The 17,974-nt window shown below is 38.0% G+C and overlaps 1 protein-coding gene across 1 annotated transcript in view; it reads right to left on the bottom strand.

The window, feature by feature from the left end:
• The window catches only part of E2F8 (E2F transcription factor 8), a 44,415-nt gene extending 40,901 nt beyond the window's left edge, over positions 1-3,514 (bottom strand). The window contains exons 1-2 of the mRNA XM_053688890.1: positions 3,106-3,514; positions 706-788 (exon numbers count right to left, since the gene is read on the bottom strand). Coding sequence (XP_053544865.1) covers positions 706-723 — 18 coding nt within the window. The 5' untranslated portion in view covers positions 724-788; positions 3,106-3,514. The remainder of the gene's footprint in view (positions 1-705; positions 789-3,105) is intronic.
• Between the last annotated feature and the right edge of the window lie 14,460 nt (positions 3,515-17,974).

Genomic DNA, 17,974 nt, shown 5'->3' with positions numbered 1-17,974 from the left:
AAAGACTGCTAATTCTTGTGTGTCATTTAGATAACATTGTGCTCACGCCCATGGAATTGTGCAGGACACAGCACTTTTGGCTAAAATGCAAGTCAATAGATAATAAATAAAAAGTCATGTGATCATGGGGCTGTCAGAAGGGGCTTAGATACAAGGTAATCACAGAGGTTAAAAGTATATTAATATAACCATGTGAGCTGTGCAAAACTGGGGAATGGGTCATAAATGGATTTGCTATCTTTTTAAACAATAACATTTTGGGAATAGTATGTCCCTTAAAGGGCCAGTAGATTTGAATAATCTACAAATACAGAGTAGAATAACAATCTGAGTTTGTAACGAGCATTACATTTTATTTGGAAATTTTGAATTTTCTTCTGTTTTCTGCCCCCCTGCATCATAAGACTTCAGAGATATAAAGAAACAGAGGAACTTGAATTTACATCTAAATTCTGTGAAATGCATGTGAGAGGAGGAATTAGAGCACTCTCCATTTACAGAATACAAAACAACTGTCTTCTAATAGGTCTCTGTAAGTTTACTAAATGGAATAGCTAGTGTTTGTGATCACAAAGGTGACAACACTAAATTAAGACATCTGGACCTTACATGAAGAATGTGAACAAGGTAAATAAAGAAAAAATAAATAGGATGAGGCATTCTACAAGATGCACATAACATATAAAGTAAAATGTATATACAAACCTTCTGGTCATCCTCCATTTCTGCAAATTATTATAAGTTAATTTGATTGTGTGCAGCAGCAGATTAATATTTTCACCAGTAACCTTAAAAAAAAAAAAAAAGAAATATTTTTATTTCAGAGCAGGTTTGTAAATATTATTCACCTATTACGTTTATTTCAATGCATGTAATGGTCAGCACACTTGCAATATAACCATTTATTTCTAAATGAAGTGCATAAAACTATTATTATGTTTCAGTGCATTTAGTGGTGATCAATAGTAACCATTTGTGTCTGCAGCTATTATAAGTCAGGCAGACAGACTGTAACGTTCTAAAGGACCCCACCCATAAATAAGCATCTGGCCAATCAGAGCACAGCTAATAGGCGTGTCATTACCCACTAGACACCGGAAGAAACGTTGATATTCGTGTTCTATTTGAAATCTAAAAAAAAAAAATAGCGCGGGAAGTGGGAGGGGAAACCAGCGCGCGTAATGATGACCGGAGTCCGGTTCTGATATTACCGGAGGCTTAGGAACTTGTTACTGCAACAGGGAGCAAGAGGATCATCTCCATAGCACACAGCTGCCCTAATTTTCTTCCGAAGTTATACGGATTCCTTTGGACGGGGCTCATAGCAAAGTGCAGCTCATATTTGTGTAGCTTTGATGGCTCCTCCACCGAGATGTGTGTTTGTTTGTTTTTTTAGGTATATTACACACAGGACTGGGGAAAAAGTCCCCGAGATAGATATATATATATATATACATATATATGTATGTGTGTGTAGATAGGTAGAGTTGGCAAGTCAGGTCAATACGTATAGTTGTGCTGCTATATATGTAGGAAATAGGGGGAAAGCGCCCATTACATATAACACCCAGTAAGTCAGTTTCAGTGCCGCGGGAATGACGCAGGACTACACACATATATAGGTGTATACCCAGTACATGTATATACATAATACTCAACTAAATAATACTATTATATAGATGTGTGTGTGTATATATATATATATATATATATATATATATATATATATACACACACATATACACCCAGCAGACTTATATACATAATACTCAACTAAATAATACTCTTATATAGATGTGTGTGTATATATATATATATATATATATATACACACACACACACACACATATACACCCAGCAGACTTATATACAGAATACACAACTAAATAATACTCTTATATAGATGTGTGTGTATATATATATATACACACACATATACACCCAGCAGACTTATATACAGAATACACAACTAAATAATACTCTTATATAGATGTGTGTGTGTATATATATATATACACACACACACATATACACCCAGCAGACTTATATACAGAATACACAACTAAATACACATAGGTGTGTATACCCAGTAGACTTGTATACATAACACAACTACACATATAGATGTGTGTATACCCAGTAGACTTGTATACATAACACAACTACACATATAGATGTGTGTATACCCAGTAGACTTGTATACATAACACAACTACACATATAGATGTGTGTATACCCAGTAGACTTGTATACATAACACAACTACACATATAGATGTGTGTATACCCAGTAGACTTGTATACATAACACAACTAAATACATATAGATGTGTGTATACCCAGTAGACTTGTATACATAACACAACTACACATATAGATGTGTGTATACCCAGTAGACTTGTATACATAACACAACTACACATATAGATGTGTGTATACCCAGTAGACTTGTATACATAACACAACTACACATATAGATGTGTGTATACCCAGTAGACTTATATACATAATACACAACTAAATACATATATAGCTGTGTGTATACCCAGTAGACTTATATACATAATACACAACTAAATACTATATATATATATATACCCAGTAGACATATACGTAATACACAACTAAATACACATGTATAGATGTGGGTATACCCAGTACACAACTACATAATATACAAATAGATGTGTATTATGTATATACGTGTACTGGGTATACACACATCTATATATTTAGTTGTGTATTATATATATATATATATATATATATATATATATATATATCTGGCACCTGTATATTTAGTTGTGTATTATGTATATACGTGTACTGTGTATACCCACACACATCTATATATTTGTATTATGTATATACGTGTACTGGGTATACACAACGAACTAATACACATATATAGGTGTGTATACCCAGTTATACAAGAAGCAATACATATACACAGGACTAGTATATGTATATCCTCAGATATATCGATGCCCGATTACACTCCTATAAGATTAAAATATATATATATATATATATATATATATATACACGTCAGACACAAATAGCCAGCCTGAGGTCCCGCCGCCAAAAGGTTACATTTCAGACTCACCCCGGGCAGTGCGAGCACCGATATCACCAATCGCTCCTCTGTTGTCCCTAGAGATGTTATGTGACAGTAAAGCCCCCGGGGGTCATTCGTACTCCAGGTTCCTTGACTTTCCTGCGCTGTTCCCGGGGTCTGAAATCACCGAGCGCCAAATACCGTCAACTATTTTTTTTAAATTCCCTCTTAGAACCTATAGCGCCAATGACCAATCAGAAAGCGGCGACTCACCAATACCGTCCAATAAACAAGCGTTAAAAATGTTATGGGCGTGTTCGGTCGCCTGGTGATGCATAGTGCAGATTTAATGCTAATGCTGACCCTGTGCACTTTGTCACTGACCCTCCGTAAAACTGGTTAACCCTCTAGTTGACAGCTGCTATCGTGTGTACTGATTCTGCGTGTAACTGGTAAAGCCTCTGGGTGTCGGCTATTCTATTGAGTCTTACTGTCAGTACTCCACTAAATATTCTCTTGTTTTCTCCTACATATGAGGTATTAATGGTCTCTGTAATTGGCAAAGCCTATGGGTGTATCCTGCTAGTAATTTTACTGGCCCTCCGTTTAACTGACAAAAACTTTGTCAGCTTCTTGCAGTGTTACTGATTTATTAGCAAAGGGTCTGGGTGCAGCTGCCATCATAGCTGCTGACCTTAAAAGGCTCTGAGTGTCAGATACCACAAGTGGGATTGACCCTCAGTGTAACTGGGACAGGGTCTGTGTGTGTGTCAGCTACCAGAAGAGGGACTGACCCTCAGTGTAACTGGTAAAGGCTCAGGGGCAGATTTACCATTGCCTGGAAAGACAAGGTTCCCAATTAGTGAGCCTGTCTGACTAGGTTTTTAAATTGTGGGTGGCATATGCTGATCATATTTATCATTGTACAAGGTGACACTTGTTCAACGCAGCCCCCTTGCAAGCAATTTAGGGCTAGAATTCACGTGGAGCACTAATTTATTGTGTACTGGTGAATGGGCACATTTGCCCGTTTATGGGCGCATGTTAAATAACCAGCCATTAGGAGTGCTTGTGTAATGCTGGTAGCACTTTTGGCTGCTAGCATTCATTAACCAGAGATCAGATATCTGGTTAATGAAAAAATGCCCCCCAATTTGCCCCAAAATAAAGTTTTATTTTTCTTTAAAGGGACAGTATACTGTCAAAATTACATGTGCAATATGTATTTAACATAAGTTTCATTTATCAAAGTGTAAAACAAAAGTTTTTATCCTATATATTTTATCGTCAAAATTTTACCCCTCGTGTATTCACTGTCCACCTCTATGACCGCCGCTTTTTTCCCCATATATTTCAAGAATTAGCAATCAACCTACCCTAAGACAGAACATACAGTGATGTGAGATGTCATCGCAGAAAATGCAGCATGTCTGCAGAAAGAACAGGACACATACAGGAACTGTTAGTGCTTGAACTTTGTAGTGCTGCTCCACATTAAACAGTTCTCTTCAAACAGAGCTGTGCTCTGGCTGCACTGTGTACATTTTCCTTAACACAGTGCATCCAGGGCAAAATGCTGTTTGAAGTGAGCAGTCAAATATGCAGTAGCGCTGCAAAGCAGCAGCGCATTGCTTGTTAACAGGCTCTCAGAGATTTTTTCTTTTAGCCTTTCCCAGTCTGCAAAGCTGTTTATTCTGAATGTAAGAGCACTGCATCTTTGTATTACTACATTTCTATGTTAGACCAAGAGAAAAGGAAACAGATTTATTAAAGAGACATTTTAAAATGTCTTTTTTTTTGTATGCAGCTAATTTGCAATGCAATTTTCAACTACTGCACTATATTATAAAACATTAAAAATTGCTTTATTCTTCAGTTAGCCAACACATTGCAATTTAACTGGTGCCTTAGTGTAGCTGTCTAATTTAAAATTGAATTTTATTTAAAAAATGACCTGCAGAAACATTTTCACTAAAAAAAATCTCATCGCAGAAAGTAAAGAAAAGTTCTGCCTCTGGGTCAACCTATAGTGGTGATACCTGTTGCGCTATGTACCTGCTATGCGAACGCGCGTGCAATGATATCATCTGCCTCTGGTTTCCTCTATTCCTAGATATGCTCATGCCCAAAATCATACGTTCACGGCAAGCGATCAATGCTTGCATGCGTGAGCGAGCTTCAGTGGGAGGAAAAATGGGCATCACATCATTTGCATGTGGGAAGTACAGAGTCAGTCTATACCACCCACATTTGAGATGCCGTGGAGGGGTTGGAGAACGGACGTCGAGTAACGGTTAGGCTGCAATAATTATAAGTTTATAAAACATGTTAGAATTATTATTTTTTTCAAAATGAACAATGCGGTTCTAATGTAAGGATATAGAGGAGGTTAGTGCTAGCATGTACAATGTCTGAATTTACTGACCCTTTAATAATAATAAAAAAAATAGCATCTTTATTTTTTAAATAACTGCACAAAGCAGTTATAAGGGGGTAAAGTGAGGAGATGTGGGGTGTTAAAAAAAAAAAATGGCACTGAAAAGTGCCTTTACATTGCTTCCTAAACTGTTAATATATATGTATATGCTTATATACTGTATATACTGTATATATATATATATATATATATGTGTGTGTATATAAACATAAATATATATGTATATATTCATATACATATATTCAAACTTTGCTGCCCAAAGCAAAGCGTCCATGCAATGAAAACTCGAGGTCGCGTTTGCATTGCATTTCGCTTATAATACCAGCGCACATTTGCATGCGCTGGTATTACGAGTGGAGCACAAATATCACACTTGCGAAAGCTCAATTTTGTGCTTCATTCATAATCTGGCCCTTAGTATTCACCACACAAAAAATTGCCAGCCAGGTGGCATTTTGAAGTAGCCAGTGGGGGCAGTGTAGTACTTTGCAATATTATAACATTTTCTGTCATTTATAAATGTCACTTAAGCTATCCAATGCACAAATTAATTGCATAATTTAATAACAAAGTGATTAAATTATAATTTGAGCAACAAACATTGAAAACCATTAGTATTAACTAGTAGTGGTCAGTAAAATCAACTAGGTGGTGCACTCACTAAAAAGACCCTGGGAAGAAAAAACTGCAATTGCTTAAAGGGACAATATTAAACAACTTTCCAGTTTATGTCTATTATCTAATTTGCTTTTTTCTCTTGGTGTCACCCTAGATGGACTATGAATGAAGTGATGGAGGTGGTTTAGGAAGCTGTGGTTTAAGCAACTTCTTTACAAATACCAGTTGCAGGCTCGCATGATAGGGACATTCGCCCTCTGATTAATATGCCCCTCTGGGTGTCTCTTTTTGTGACAAAGGAAAAGCTAGCAGTAAAGTGTATTGGTCTTTTATTTTCATTTATGTTTATTACAACCAATAATAAATATTTATACAAAGTTAGAAGAATGCAATAACTCAAACTGTGATGTTTTTGGAATGAGGTTAATTTGGAAGCCACACAGTGAAAAGCAAACTTCTTGGATTGTTGTAACTCCCCTGCAAATTAAACAACCACACAGCCATAGATGAAGAAACACTGCATTTCTGCACCTTACTCTGGCCTGCCATCTCCCCTGCTTCTTGTTTTTCATTGATAAGCTTCCCTTTTCTTTTCCGCTACAATTTTTTTACAATAATAAACACAATAGTTTATTTTCGTCATTAGTACTCACAGTATAGATGGATGAATTTAAAGTGAAGGTCAATTTTGATGAATTAGTGCCCGTTTTTTTTAATAATCCTATTAAAAACAAGGGCACTTTAATTAATCAAAATTGACATTTCACACGTTTTCTTCTAAAACTTACTTTTTAATCCTGACATCCGCTCCAGCGATTCCCCCGCCCTTCGGAAGCCGCCTCTTACGTCATAAATCACGAATCCGGCTTCCTCCACTCATGGCTTTCCCCCCCAGGGGGATCATGGCCTAAGGCGGAAGCCGGATTCATAATTTTGGACCCGCGAATAGGGCTTGCGACGGGCGGAGGAAGCGCTGCAGCGGCTGTTAGGATTAAAAGGTAAGTTTTTTTAAGAAAACAAGTGAAATGTCAATTTTGATGAATTAAAGTGTCCTTGTTTTTAATAGGATTATTAAAAACCGGACATTAATTAATTTATCAAAATTGACCTTCACTTTAAAGAGATAGGAAAGTCGTCATAAAACTTGCATGATTCTGATAGAGCATGTCATTTTTAGACACTTTTAAATTCACTTCTATTTTCAAATGCACTTTGTTCTCTTGGTATCCATTGATGAAAAATATGTACATATCCTAAACTAGTGGGAGCTAGCTGGTGCCTGCACACATTTTGTCTCTTGTGCTCAGCTAGCTCTCAGTAGTGCATTGCTGCTCCTTAAACAAATTATACCAAGGGAATGAAGCAAATTTGATAAGTAAATTGGAAAGTTTTTAAATTGCCATGGCTGAATTTGGCTTCTTATTCAGCCAGCTTGTTTTTCAGCAACTAGTTTCAAGCTGCCAAATAAAGCTATATATACAAAATATCTGTCAGTATTTTTATTTTAAATCAAATACACTTTTCCAAAACCTAAACAAAGTTTAATTTGATAAAAAAAATCATGTTATATTGCAATAAGCAGATGGTAAACATGGCACAATTTTGGTTATGTTTTGAATAAGTAACTTGTATATTGAAAGGATTAAAGTCCTTTGGGCCACTGACTTTATGTGTTTTTCAGACTGGCCCAATAGTTTTTATGGTAAAAAAAATGGTTTTAATTTTGCCACCTCATATTTTTTACATTTAATGAATAATTAACTGGTATTTTGAAAGGGTTAAAGTGATTGTAAAGTTTAATGATCTAAAGCCAAGTATTTAAAAATAATCTTTAAAAAATGGGCACTTTAAGTCATTCAAAATACTTACCATTTAGTTACGGTAAACATCCCGCCCGTCCTCTGACCACATCTCCTTCGGTATTGAGCAATATTGATGACAAATCTGGTTTCCTCCAATCGCATGCTCCACGAACTGGACCCCAAAGGGGGCACGCAACGTTTGGAGGTCATCAATATGCGCAATACAGAAGGAGATGCGGGCGGAGGATCAGCGGTATGTTTACCGTAAAAAATTGTATTTTTAAAAAAAGAAGCGTTTTTGTAAGGTTTAATGACTTAAAGTGCCCATGTTTTCAAGATTATTTTTAAATACTGGGCTTTAAATCATTACACTTTACAATCACTTTAAAAACCTTTGGGCCACTGATTTTTGTGTGGAAATATACAGAGCGTGAACTCCTTCATAGGATAGACATGTTCTCAGCCTGGCCCAGCGCTTTTTATAGGAAACAAACTGTTGCCAGCCATGTCACCTCATATATTTTGTGAATGAGTAACTGATATTTTGAAATGGTTAAAATCCTTTGGGCCACTATCTGCCTTAATAGGTTTTGGTGTACACCTTGTTTGTACGATCTGACGATATTTCATGTAATTGATTTGTTATTTATATTGTAAGCTGCAATAAAAAAGAAAAATATCCTTTGGGCCACTGATTTCTGAGTGGATATATACAGGGCACGAGCCCCTTTGTACAATCCACATGTTTTCAAACTAGCCCAAACATTTCTATGGCAAACAAATTGGTGCCAACCTTGCCACTTCACATATTATATCTGTTATGAATAAGTGGTATTTTGAGAGGGTTAAAAACCTTTGGGACACTGATTTTTTTGGCTATATATAGGGCGTGAACCCCTTTGTACAATCCACATGTTTTCAGACTAGCCAAAACATTTCTATGACAAACTGGTGCCAACATTTCACTTGTTCTGCATAAGTAACTTGTATTGTGAGAGAGTTAAAAACATTTGGGCCACTGATTTCTGTGTGGATATATACAGGGCGTGAACTCCTTCAAAAGATAGACATGTTCTCTGCCTGGCCCAACACTTTTTATGGGAAACAAACTGGTGCCAACCTTCTTCTCACCTCATATATTTTACCTTTTTTGAATAAGTGTATGGTATTTTGAAAGGGTTAAAATCCTTTGTGTTACTCATTTCTGTGTGGATATATACAGGACGTGAGCCCCTTTGTACAAACCACATGTTTTCAGACTGGCCCAAACATTTCTATGTCAAACAAACTGGTGCAAGCCTTGCCACTTCACATGTTTTACCTTTTCTGAATAAGTAACTTGCATTTTGAAAGGGTTAAAAACCTTTGGGAAACTGATTTCTGTATGGATATATACAGGGCGTGAACCCCTTCTTAAGATAGACATGTTCTCAGCCTGGCTCAATGCTTTTTATGGCAAACAAACTGGTGCCAACCTTCTCACCTTATATATTTTACCTTTTCTTAATAAGAATTTTGAAAAAGTTAAAATTCTTTGGGCCGGGATTTCCAGTAGGCGGGTGCAGAGACTGGTCGCAGGGAAGCAGATCTCCGCAAACATCTGCGGTTATACCAGTCAAACGAACCCCACAACTACTCTCTGTGACCAAGAAATAACGGTCTGGAGCTGTAACACACCAGCAGTAAGTTGTGTGAGGGACGGATCCCTCACCGCTGTGAAGATGCTTCTTCTCGAAATTTAGTGGTGCAAAGAGAAGGCGCCCACCATCTTAACCATCACTAGTGACCGCAAGCTAGTGAGGCGCATGAACAGCAACACACAGATAATAAGATGGCACTGCAGAGATGCAGACGCTTATTGAACATCCATAAACACTGTGGCTTGAACACCAGAAACCGAGAATTGGTAAGCCCAGCTATCTGCCTGCCTTCTGCCCTGACCACCCAGGGAGTTTGTTTGCGTCAGGTTTTCACAGAATGTGACACAAACCTAGCCCCCTTTGCGGCAATTAGGCACAAAGTAATACGGCAGAGAACAATGACACGTTTGGTATTGTTGATAGTAACACAACTTTTTTCTTATTGTACTGTGGAGCCTACGAATTGAGGCCTTGTCTGCCGCTATCAACACTATTAAATTTGCTTGATTCTGTGACCTGCACAGATAGTGTGTTTAAGGCTGCCACCTGGGAACTGTGGCATCATTGGGGTGCAAGGAGCAGATAAGAGACTGCAGAGAACAAATACTTATACTGTTTGTTTAATATAGCCGCAAAGCTTTTCTTTTTTTTCCTCGTATTACACTGAGGAGCTAAAGGACTGGGGCCTTTCATGTCACTGCCGACACTTTTTAGGCTAACCACTATAGGGATACTACTCTTAGTAAAGAAATACTTGGGTGCTTTTAAACCTCTGACCCACCAGACATAATCTTTGCTGCCAAACACAATTGAAGTTCTGACTGGTCCCCGAGACCTACGCAACACCTTTTATCTAACTATTGGTATATACACTGAATTCTTCTTGACCCACAGTCCTGTTGAAATATATGAAAGTGGACAACTACTTTACAAGCTCTCCAAAGAGCTGTAGAACCGCAATGGCTGCAAAGACTAAACAGTCAGAAAAGAAATAAAAAAAATACTGCTGAAGCACACGTGGCTCTACATTCTCCGATGATAGATAATCTGCCCCCAGATGCTACTCATCCTATAGTCCAACATCTAACAGCACTGTTCCTGCCCAAAATGGAACAACTCCAATCTGGAGTGGACACTCTTGCTTCTGAAGTCAAGCAGTTTTCAAACCGCATGGGGCAAGCAGAACAACGTATATCTGACATCGAAGACAGACATAATGAAACACAAGCCTGTGTAATGCTGATGGAACGACAGATATAACTCTTAAAGAAAAGGTTAAAGAGGTCACGCCGAAATAATCTCAGACTTGTGGGTCTGCCTTAATCGGTCCTGAAGAAAGATTTACTGGATTTTGTCGAACATCAACTACCCAAGCTGCTCAATATCCCTCTGGGAACACAGCCGATAATAGTGGAGAGATGACACTGCATAGGGACTGATAACGGAGCCCCAGACCGCAGAGGCCCCAGACAAGTTATATTCAAATTACTTAAATATCAAGCCAAATTGGCCATATTGCAAGCTTATCATCAACTCCCTGAGCTGAAATATCAAGATAAAAGATTGTTAATATTTCAGGACATCTCTTTTGAGGTTGCCCACAAGCGCATAGAATTTGCTCCCTACTGCACCAAATTACATGGAGATGGAAGAAGAGTGAACTTGTTATATCCAGCTAGACTCAGATTACAAACACCCCACTGGACCCAAGTTTTTCAATTTACCCAAAGAATTATAGCATTTCCTAACCTGAGAGATGGTCAACCTGACTGAAAACTCATCTGCCTATCCTCTGGTTGTGGGGACATTGAGAGTTTTACTCACTACAATTGCGCTGGTAGATGCAAAGGACCTATTACTGCAAAATTTGTTATCTGTTCCTTTCTTGGTTGTTTGTGTGTCCTTTTTTGGTTTGTGGTTTTTACTCTTTCAGCTAACTTGATGGAACCGACCCCGAATGGCACCTACATCTAATACTGACATGCTACCCCTATGTAAAGAAACCCAGACCTTTGAGACTGGTTGCCGAACTGAGTAGTCTGTGGTATGTGCTAAAGCTGTATTGTACTCTTTAAGTATGGGAATAACCCTAGCCTGCAAATGTTTTGTTTTATTGTTCTCTCTCTCCCAGGGTGCACTGTATTTAATGTATTACTTAAATGCATGTGAATGCTAGAATTAAATTAGTCTTATGGAATTTAGGGGGTATCACATCACCGGGAAAGAGATCAATCATCCTCTTCAGGTTAAAAACTATGCATACATATAGAGCTCTCCTACAGGAGACACATCTCACTGAGGCAGAAGATATCAAATTATAGAGGAATTGGGTGGGAGACATAGTTTATACCCCTGACACAGGACGAAAAAAAGGAGTAGCTTTTCTATTCAAAAAAGATTTACCAATAACCATTCAAAAAATATTATAGACAGAGAAGAGTGGTTTATCATTTTAAAGGTTTTGATATGCAAAACGCCTTATTGCCTTTGCAATGTCTATGGCCCTAAGAAGAACAAGAAAGCCTTTTGGTCAAAGAGCACAAAGGCTTCTAACCTCTCTAAGCCTCCTGATGCTGACTCCAAACTCATCCAAACACTAAAGCATAACCAGAACCTGGTTGACATTTGGAGGGCTAGGATCCCTGATAGCAGGGAATACACCTGCATATCAAAAACGCATAATACATTGTCAAGTATAGATTACTTTTTAACTTCACCAATAATGCACACCCAAATAGCAGACACAGGTATTCCCCAAGTGGTTGTCTCAGACCATGCCCCAATCTGGCTCCGTTTTAGAAATGCTTTCTGAAAAGCCTAGAGATAACCACTGGCGATTTCCTATTTTTTTGTGGACAATTCCTCTTTGAAAGCCTGCCTGCAAACTAAATGGAATGATAATGTCACGTTAAACACTTAAAGTCGAGATGATTTGGACCTTTACTGGCATGCCTCCAAAGCAGTGATGAGAGGTGAGATCACCTCCTTTACTGCTAGTCAGGTTTTGTCAACTTACAGTCTATATCTGGCTCACCCCACCAAAGAACACGGGGAGGCATATTATTCAAAAAAGGAGAGAAATACTTATCTGGCCTCAGTAGACAATGCATATAAGGTCCGCATGCAAGGGAAATATTACCGTTATTGCACTAAGACCGGCAAACTGCTTGCTAATGTCACTGAAATGTATAGCCTGAGATCCCATGTTTCTGTTTTAAAAGTGAACGGGGATAGGAAACTTAGCTCTTTGGATATTGCAGAGGGTTTCAGAAAATATTATTATACACTATACAAAAGCTAACATACTATTATGACCTACCAACAGCGCTTTTGAGAAAGGGTGAAACTGTCAAAATCACTTCAGATCAGGTAGACTTATTAAATGCCCAAATTTCGACTAAAGAAGTGTTACTAGCAATTAAACATATGTCTCCAGGCAAGGCAACAGGCCGGATGGGCTGCCTTTAGAATATTACAAATTACTTCAGAAGGAAATGGCCCCGACCATAGTGGACTTATATACATCATATCTCTTAACGACTTTACCCCAGCTAACATTTTTACTGATGCCACTATTTGTGTTATTCCAAAGTCTGGTAGAGACCCAGAACTACCTAGCTTTTACCTCCCCATTTCACTGCTCAACAGTGACTAAAATGAATTACTAAGATCCTAGCACACCGATTAGCTGACATTATACTAAACATAGTGCACAGAGATCAGATGTGGTTTATCAAGAATCTATCAGTAGCAAACATCAGGAAAACATTAGTACTCTCCCATTATGGAGACAAGGAAAAGAGAGGTGAAAGAAAAGATCTAGCAAACGCCTGCCTGCTTGTGCTAGTCATTGAGAAGTCGTTTGATAGGGTTGAGTGGCAACATTTATTTCATACCCTACAACTACTTCAGAGTGAATTTACAGCCTTGGTAGCCAATCTATATACCCAACCTAGAGCAGCTGTGATGGTGAAGGACCAGGCAGGGATGTCCTATGTCCCCCCTCATATTCGAGCTAGCTATAGAGCTCCTTGTTTGCCTGATCAGACAAGATATGGAGGGGATACAAATTGCTGCTAGTGTTAAAAGAATCTCACTCTATACAGATGACATGTTGTTCATCAGTGACCCAACTCAAAATATTCCAAGAGTAATGTCTTTCATAGAACGATTTGGTAGCTTTTCAGGCCCAAAAATCAATGTAGACAAGTCAGAAATAATGTGGCTGGTTTGCAGCAGGCCACCTAATATAGAGGGATTGGAATTTAGGCAAGTGATTGAATCCACCTACCTGGGCATACGTATTATGTAAGTCTTTCGAAATAGTACACCCTGAATGTCTCCCAAATTATTAGGTCCACTAATAACACCGTGAAAAGCTGGATGCATCTCCCTCTTTCCCTATCTGGGAGGACAGGACTCTTGAAGATGACCCTTTCCCCAAAATTATTATATGTTTTACAATCTTTATCAATATTACTGACTAAAGCTGACATTCAAAAATTACATGCATTGTACTCCTCCTTTATCTGGCAATCTAAAAGACGTGGAATAGTAGGTCTGTGGAAATTATGTGGAAGGTGGGTTCCGCACCCCAAATATAATTGGTCAGCAATAGCAAAAATTGTATTAGATTGGGTTACAGACATAGGGCATTTCACTGTACCAGATATAGAAGCGGAAATGGTTTTGCCGATAGCCCTGGGATTTCTACCATTTATCTGTCTTAACAAGGCACCTAGCATCATTAAAGCTAATACTTTGTATAGTGGACCAATACTAGCTTGGAAAAAAAATATCCCAAGCATGGGGCTTGATAGGAGGAGGGAACAAACACCTACCCCTCTGTGGTAATTTAGATTTCATACCAGGCTTGACTACAGGGACGTTTGCACAATAGGCAGAGAGGGGCCTGAAAACTATAGGGCACTTGTTGGACTATCCTAATAAGGGAGTACTTACTTTTAGGCAACTAAAAGAGAAATTTAATATACCTAGACAACATCACTTTGCCTATTTACAGGCCAGATATCATATAACTGGACTGCTACAACAGGTCCTTCAAATCTGGGAGAAATCTCACTAGGACATAAGGACCTCATTATATTTTCAAGGCTATAGATCAATTTGCCTTATGTATGATATGCTGCACTGACCCGAATGACAGCACAGTGGGAGGGAGACCAGGAATGTAATCTAACTAGAGAGGATATTATATGTAGCTTTGAAAGTGTCAGGACAGCTATTGGGAAAATCACTACAAATTGTTGCACCGGGGGTACACCACACTGAGATTAGTGCTTAAATGGTACCCCTCCGTAGAAAACAAATGTAAAAAATGCTCATATCCGTATCCTTCTCTGACCCACTTGATATGGAGTTGTCCCAAAATATATAGATTCTGGAAAATGACAGAATATTGGCTGCAAATAATATGCAATTTCAGGGTGTCCTTGAATTAGCACTCGATTGTGAAATTGCTGAGGGATGATCAGACTGATGGACACTAGGTTTGTTAACACTGTCCTACTTCTAGCAAGAAAACTAGTATTAACTTAGTGGGTGTCTGATCTACCTCCTACTATGGCAAAATTAACATTGTCAATATATCACCAGCTTTTTAGCTTTTTGTGGAACAAGCAGATGTTAAAGGGGATGTTAACAGCAGAATCAAGAGCTTCTTAAATGGGAAATGTTTATTATGTCTTTGTCAGAGCAAGCTCAAAAATATATTATAGCCCCCTTTGCCTCCTTGATTTATGTCCAAGAGGAAAATTAAAGAGGGAAGTGAGCATTTTAGAGATATGCACTGAGCATGGGTCCAAGAAGGACTATAGAGAAAATAGGGTTATACTGACAGGAATGGGTGACCTGACCTTTCCCCTATAGCAATAAACAGAGTGTGTGTTTGTTGTGGTTAAGTTAAATTGTTTTTATTTGTTTAAAGATGGAAAATGTGAGGCTTATGATGTTAACGCACTATTCAGTATCATGCGAAATGTAGAATAATTTCTGATGTTGTTATATCTGAGATTGTAACTATTCCATATGTGGATGTATTTATTGTAAATGGTGTTGTTAATGTGGTGAGCTCTACTGAAAAATAAAGTGTTTAAAAAAAATAATAATTTGGGACACTCATTTTTGATGGATATATACAGGGTGTCAGCCTGTCCATAAAATCCATGTGTTTTCAGCATGGCCTAACACTTTTTATAGCAAACAAACCGGTGCCAACCTTGTCACCTCATATATTTTACCTTCTATGAATAAGTAACTGTATATTGAAAGGGTTAAATACCTTATCCTACACTAGTGGGATCTATCTGGCGATTGGTGCCTGGACACATTTGTCTCTTGTGATTGGCTAATTATATATGTTCAGCTAGCTCTCAATAGTGCAAATTATATCAAAGGAATGAAGCAAATTTGAGAATAGAAGTAAATTAGAAATTATTTTAAAGTGACAAGGCTGAATTTGTCTTTTTATTCAGCCAGCTTGTTATTCGGCAACTGACTTAAATCTGCCAAATAAAGCTGTATAAACAAAATATCTATCAGTATTTTTATTTTAAATAAAATAATACACTTTCCCAAAACCTAACCAAAGTTACATTGTATACAAATGCATGTTATATTGCAATAAGCAGATGGGGAACATGGCACAATTTTGGTTATGTTTTGAATAAGTTACTTTGATATTAAAAGGATTTAAGTCCATTGGGCCACTAATTTCTGTATGGATATATACATGGTGAGAGCTCCTTCATATAATATGTGTTTTCAGACTGGAATCTGAAGATGAGTCTCAGACAAAATTATGAGGAATAAAACATAACTTTTATGGGAAGTCCATATGTAGTAAAAGGTCAGCATAAAGTCAGCAAAGCATAGAAACAGAGGCCCTGACAAAGTGCAGGATGTGGCATGAAATGCGTAGGCATTGTTTCTATGCTTTGCTTACTTTATGCTGACTTTTGACTACATTACTTTTTATATGAACTTCCATTAAAGTTAAAGGGGCAGTCAAGTCCAAAAAAAAAAATAATGATTCAGATAGGGCATTTGTATCCTCTAGGCTAGATTACTGCAATGCACTTTACTTGGGCCTCCCAAAAAAAGAACTCCATCGCCTTCAGACAGTACAAAACGCAGAAGCCAGACTATTGACCAATCAAACTCGCTCCTGCCACATAACACCTGTTCTCCACTCCCTGCATTGGCTTCCAATTAAATGGCGAATATATTTTAAAATTGGCCTGCTGACCTTCAAAGCCTTAAACATCCAAGGCCACCTGAAAGAGCTCCTGACAACCTACATCCCATCAAGTTCACTTAGGTCAGCCAACACATCCCTCCTCTCTGTGCCAAGAATAAGGACAAACTCAGGCTCCAGAGCATTCTGCCACGCTGCCCCTACTTTCTGGAACTCTTTACCGTGCGCAATCAGAGAGGCACCGTCCTTACAGACTTTTTTAAAAAAAAAGCTAGACCCACCTCTTCCATCAGGCATTCAGTCCGCTTATCTGACCTTCAGAAACTCCTAACTTTTATGTCTTATGTTGGTATATTTGTAAAGTGCTTTGAGTCTCACAGGGAGAAAAGCGCTATATAAATCGCAAATTATTATTATATAATTTTAAACAACTTTCCAATTTACTTTTATCACCAATTTTGCTTTGTTCTCTTGGTATTCTTAGTTGAAAGCTAAACCTAGGTAGCCTCATATGCTAATTTCTTAGACCTTGAAGGCGCCCTAATCTGAATGCATTTTGACAGTTTTTTACCACTAGAGGACGTTAGTTCATGTGTGTCATATAGATAACATTGAGCTCACGCATGTGAAGTTACCTAGGAGTCAGCACTGATTGGCTAAAATGCAAGTCTGTCAAAATAGCTGAAATAAGGGGGCAGTTTGCAGAGGCATAGATACAAGATAATCACAGAGGTAAAACATGTATCATTATAAATATGTTGGTTATGCAAAACTGGGGAATAGGTAATAAAAGGATTATCTATCTTTTTAAACAACACAAATTCTGGTGTTTACTGTCTCTTTAAATTTTATTCCTCATAATTCCGTCTGTGACTCATCTTCAGATTTGAATCTATTTTGATTGAAGGTTCAAGGTCTCCACATCTTGGACAGATGATGTTACTGTCTTTCCTTCTACCTACAGCTTGACACACAACATCAGACCGTTCCAAGGTCTGTACGGCTCACTCGCAGCTCTGGACGTACAGTGGCTACGGTATGATAGTGCAGTCTTTTGCACAACAGAAGCACTATACTTGGGACCTATGATCTCCACATTGGTGACTTCTACTATTTTACAATTTCCTTGCACATAAAGCCAACAAACCATGGCTTTTACAATCATACGTTCTAAGAAGAAAAGGTAACCTCAGACAGGGCTTGC

This window comes from Bombina bombina, chromosome 7 (assembly GCF_027579735.1).
Source record: "Bombina bombina isolate aBomBom1 chromosome 7, aBomBom1.pri, whole genome shotgun sequence".
NCBI classification, from domain to species: domain Eukaryota; kingdom Metazoa; phylum Chordata; class Amphibia; order Anura; family Bombinatoridae; genus Bombina; species Bombina bombina.
The sequence above is the reverse complement of the archived record's forward strand: the minus strand, read 5'-3'. Positions and strand labels throughout refer to the sequence as shown.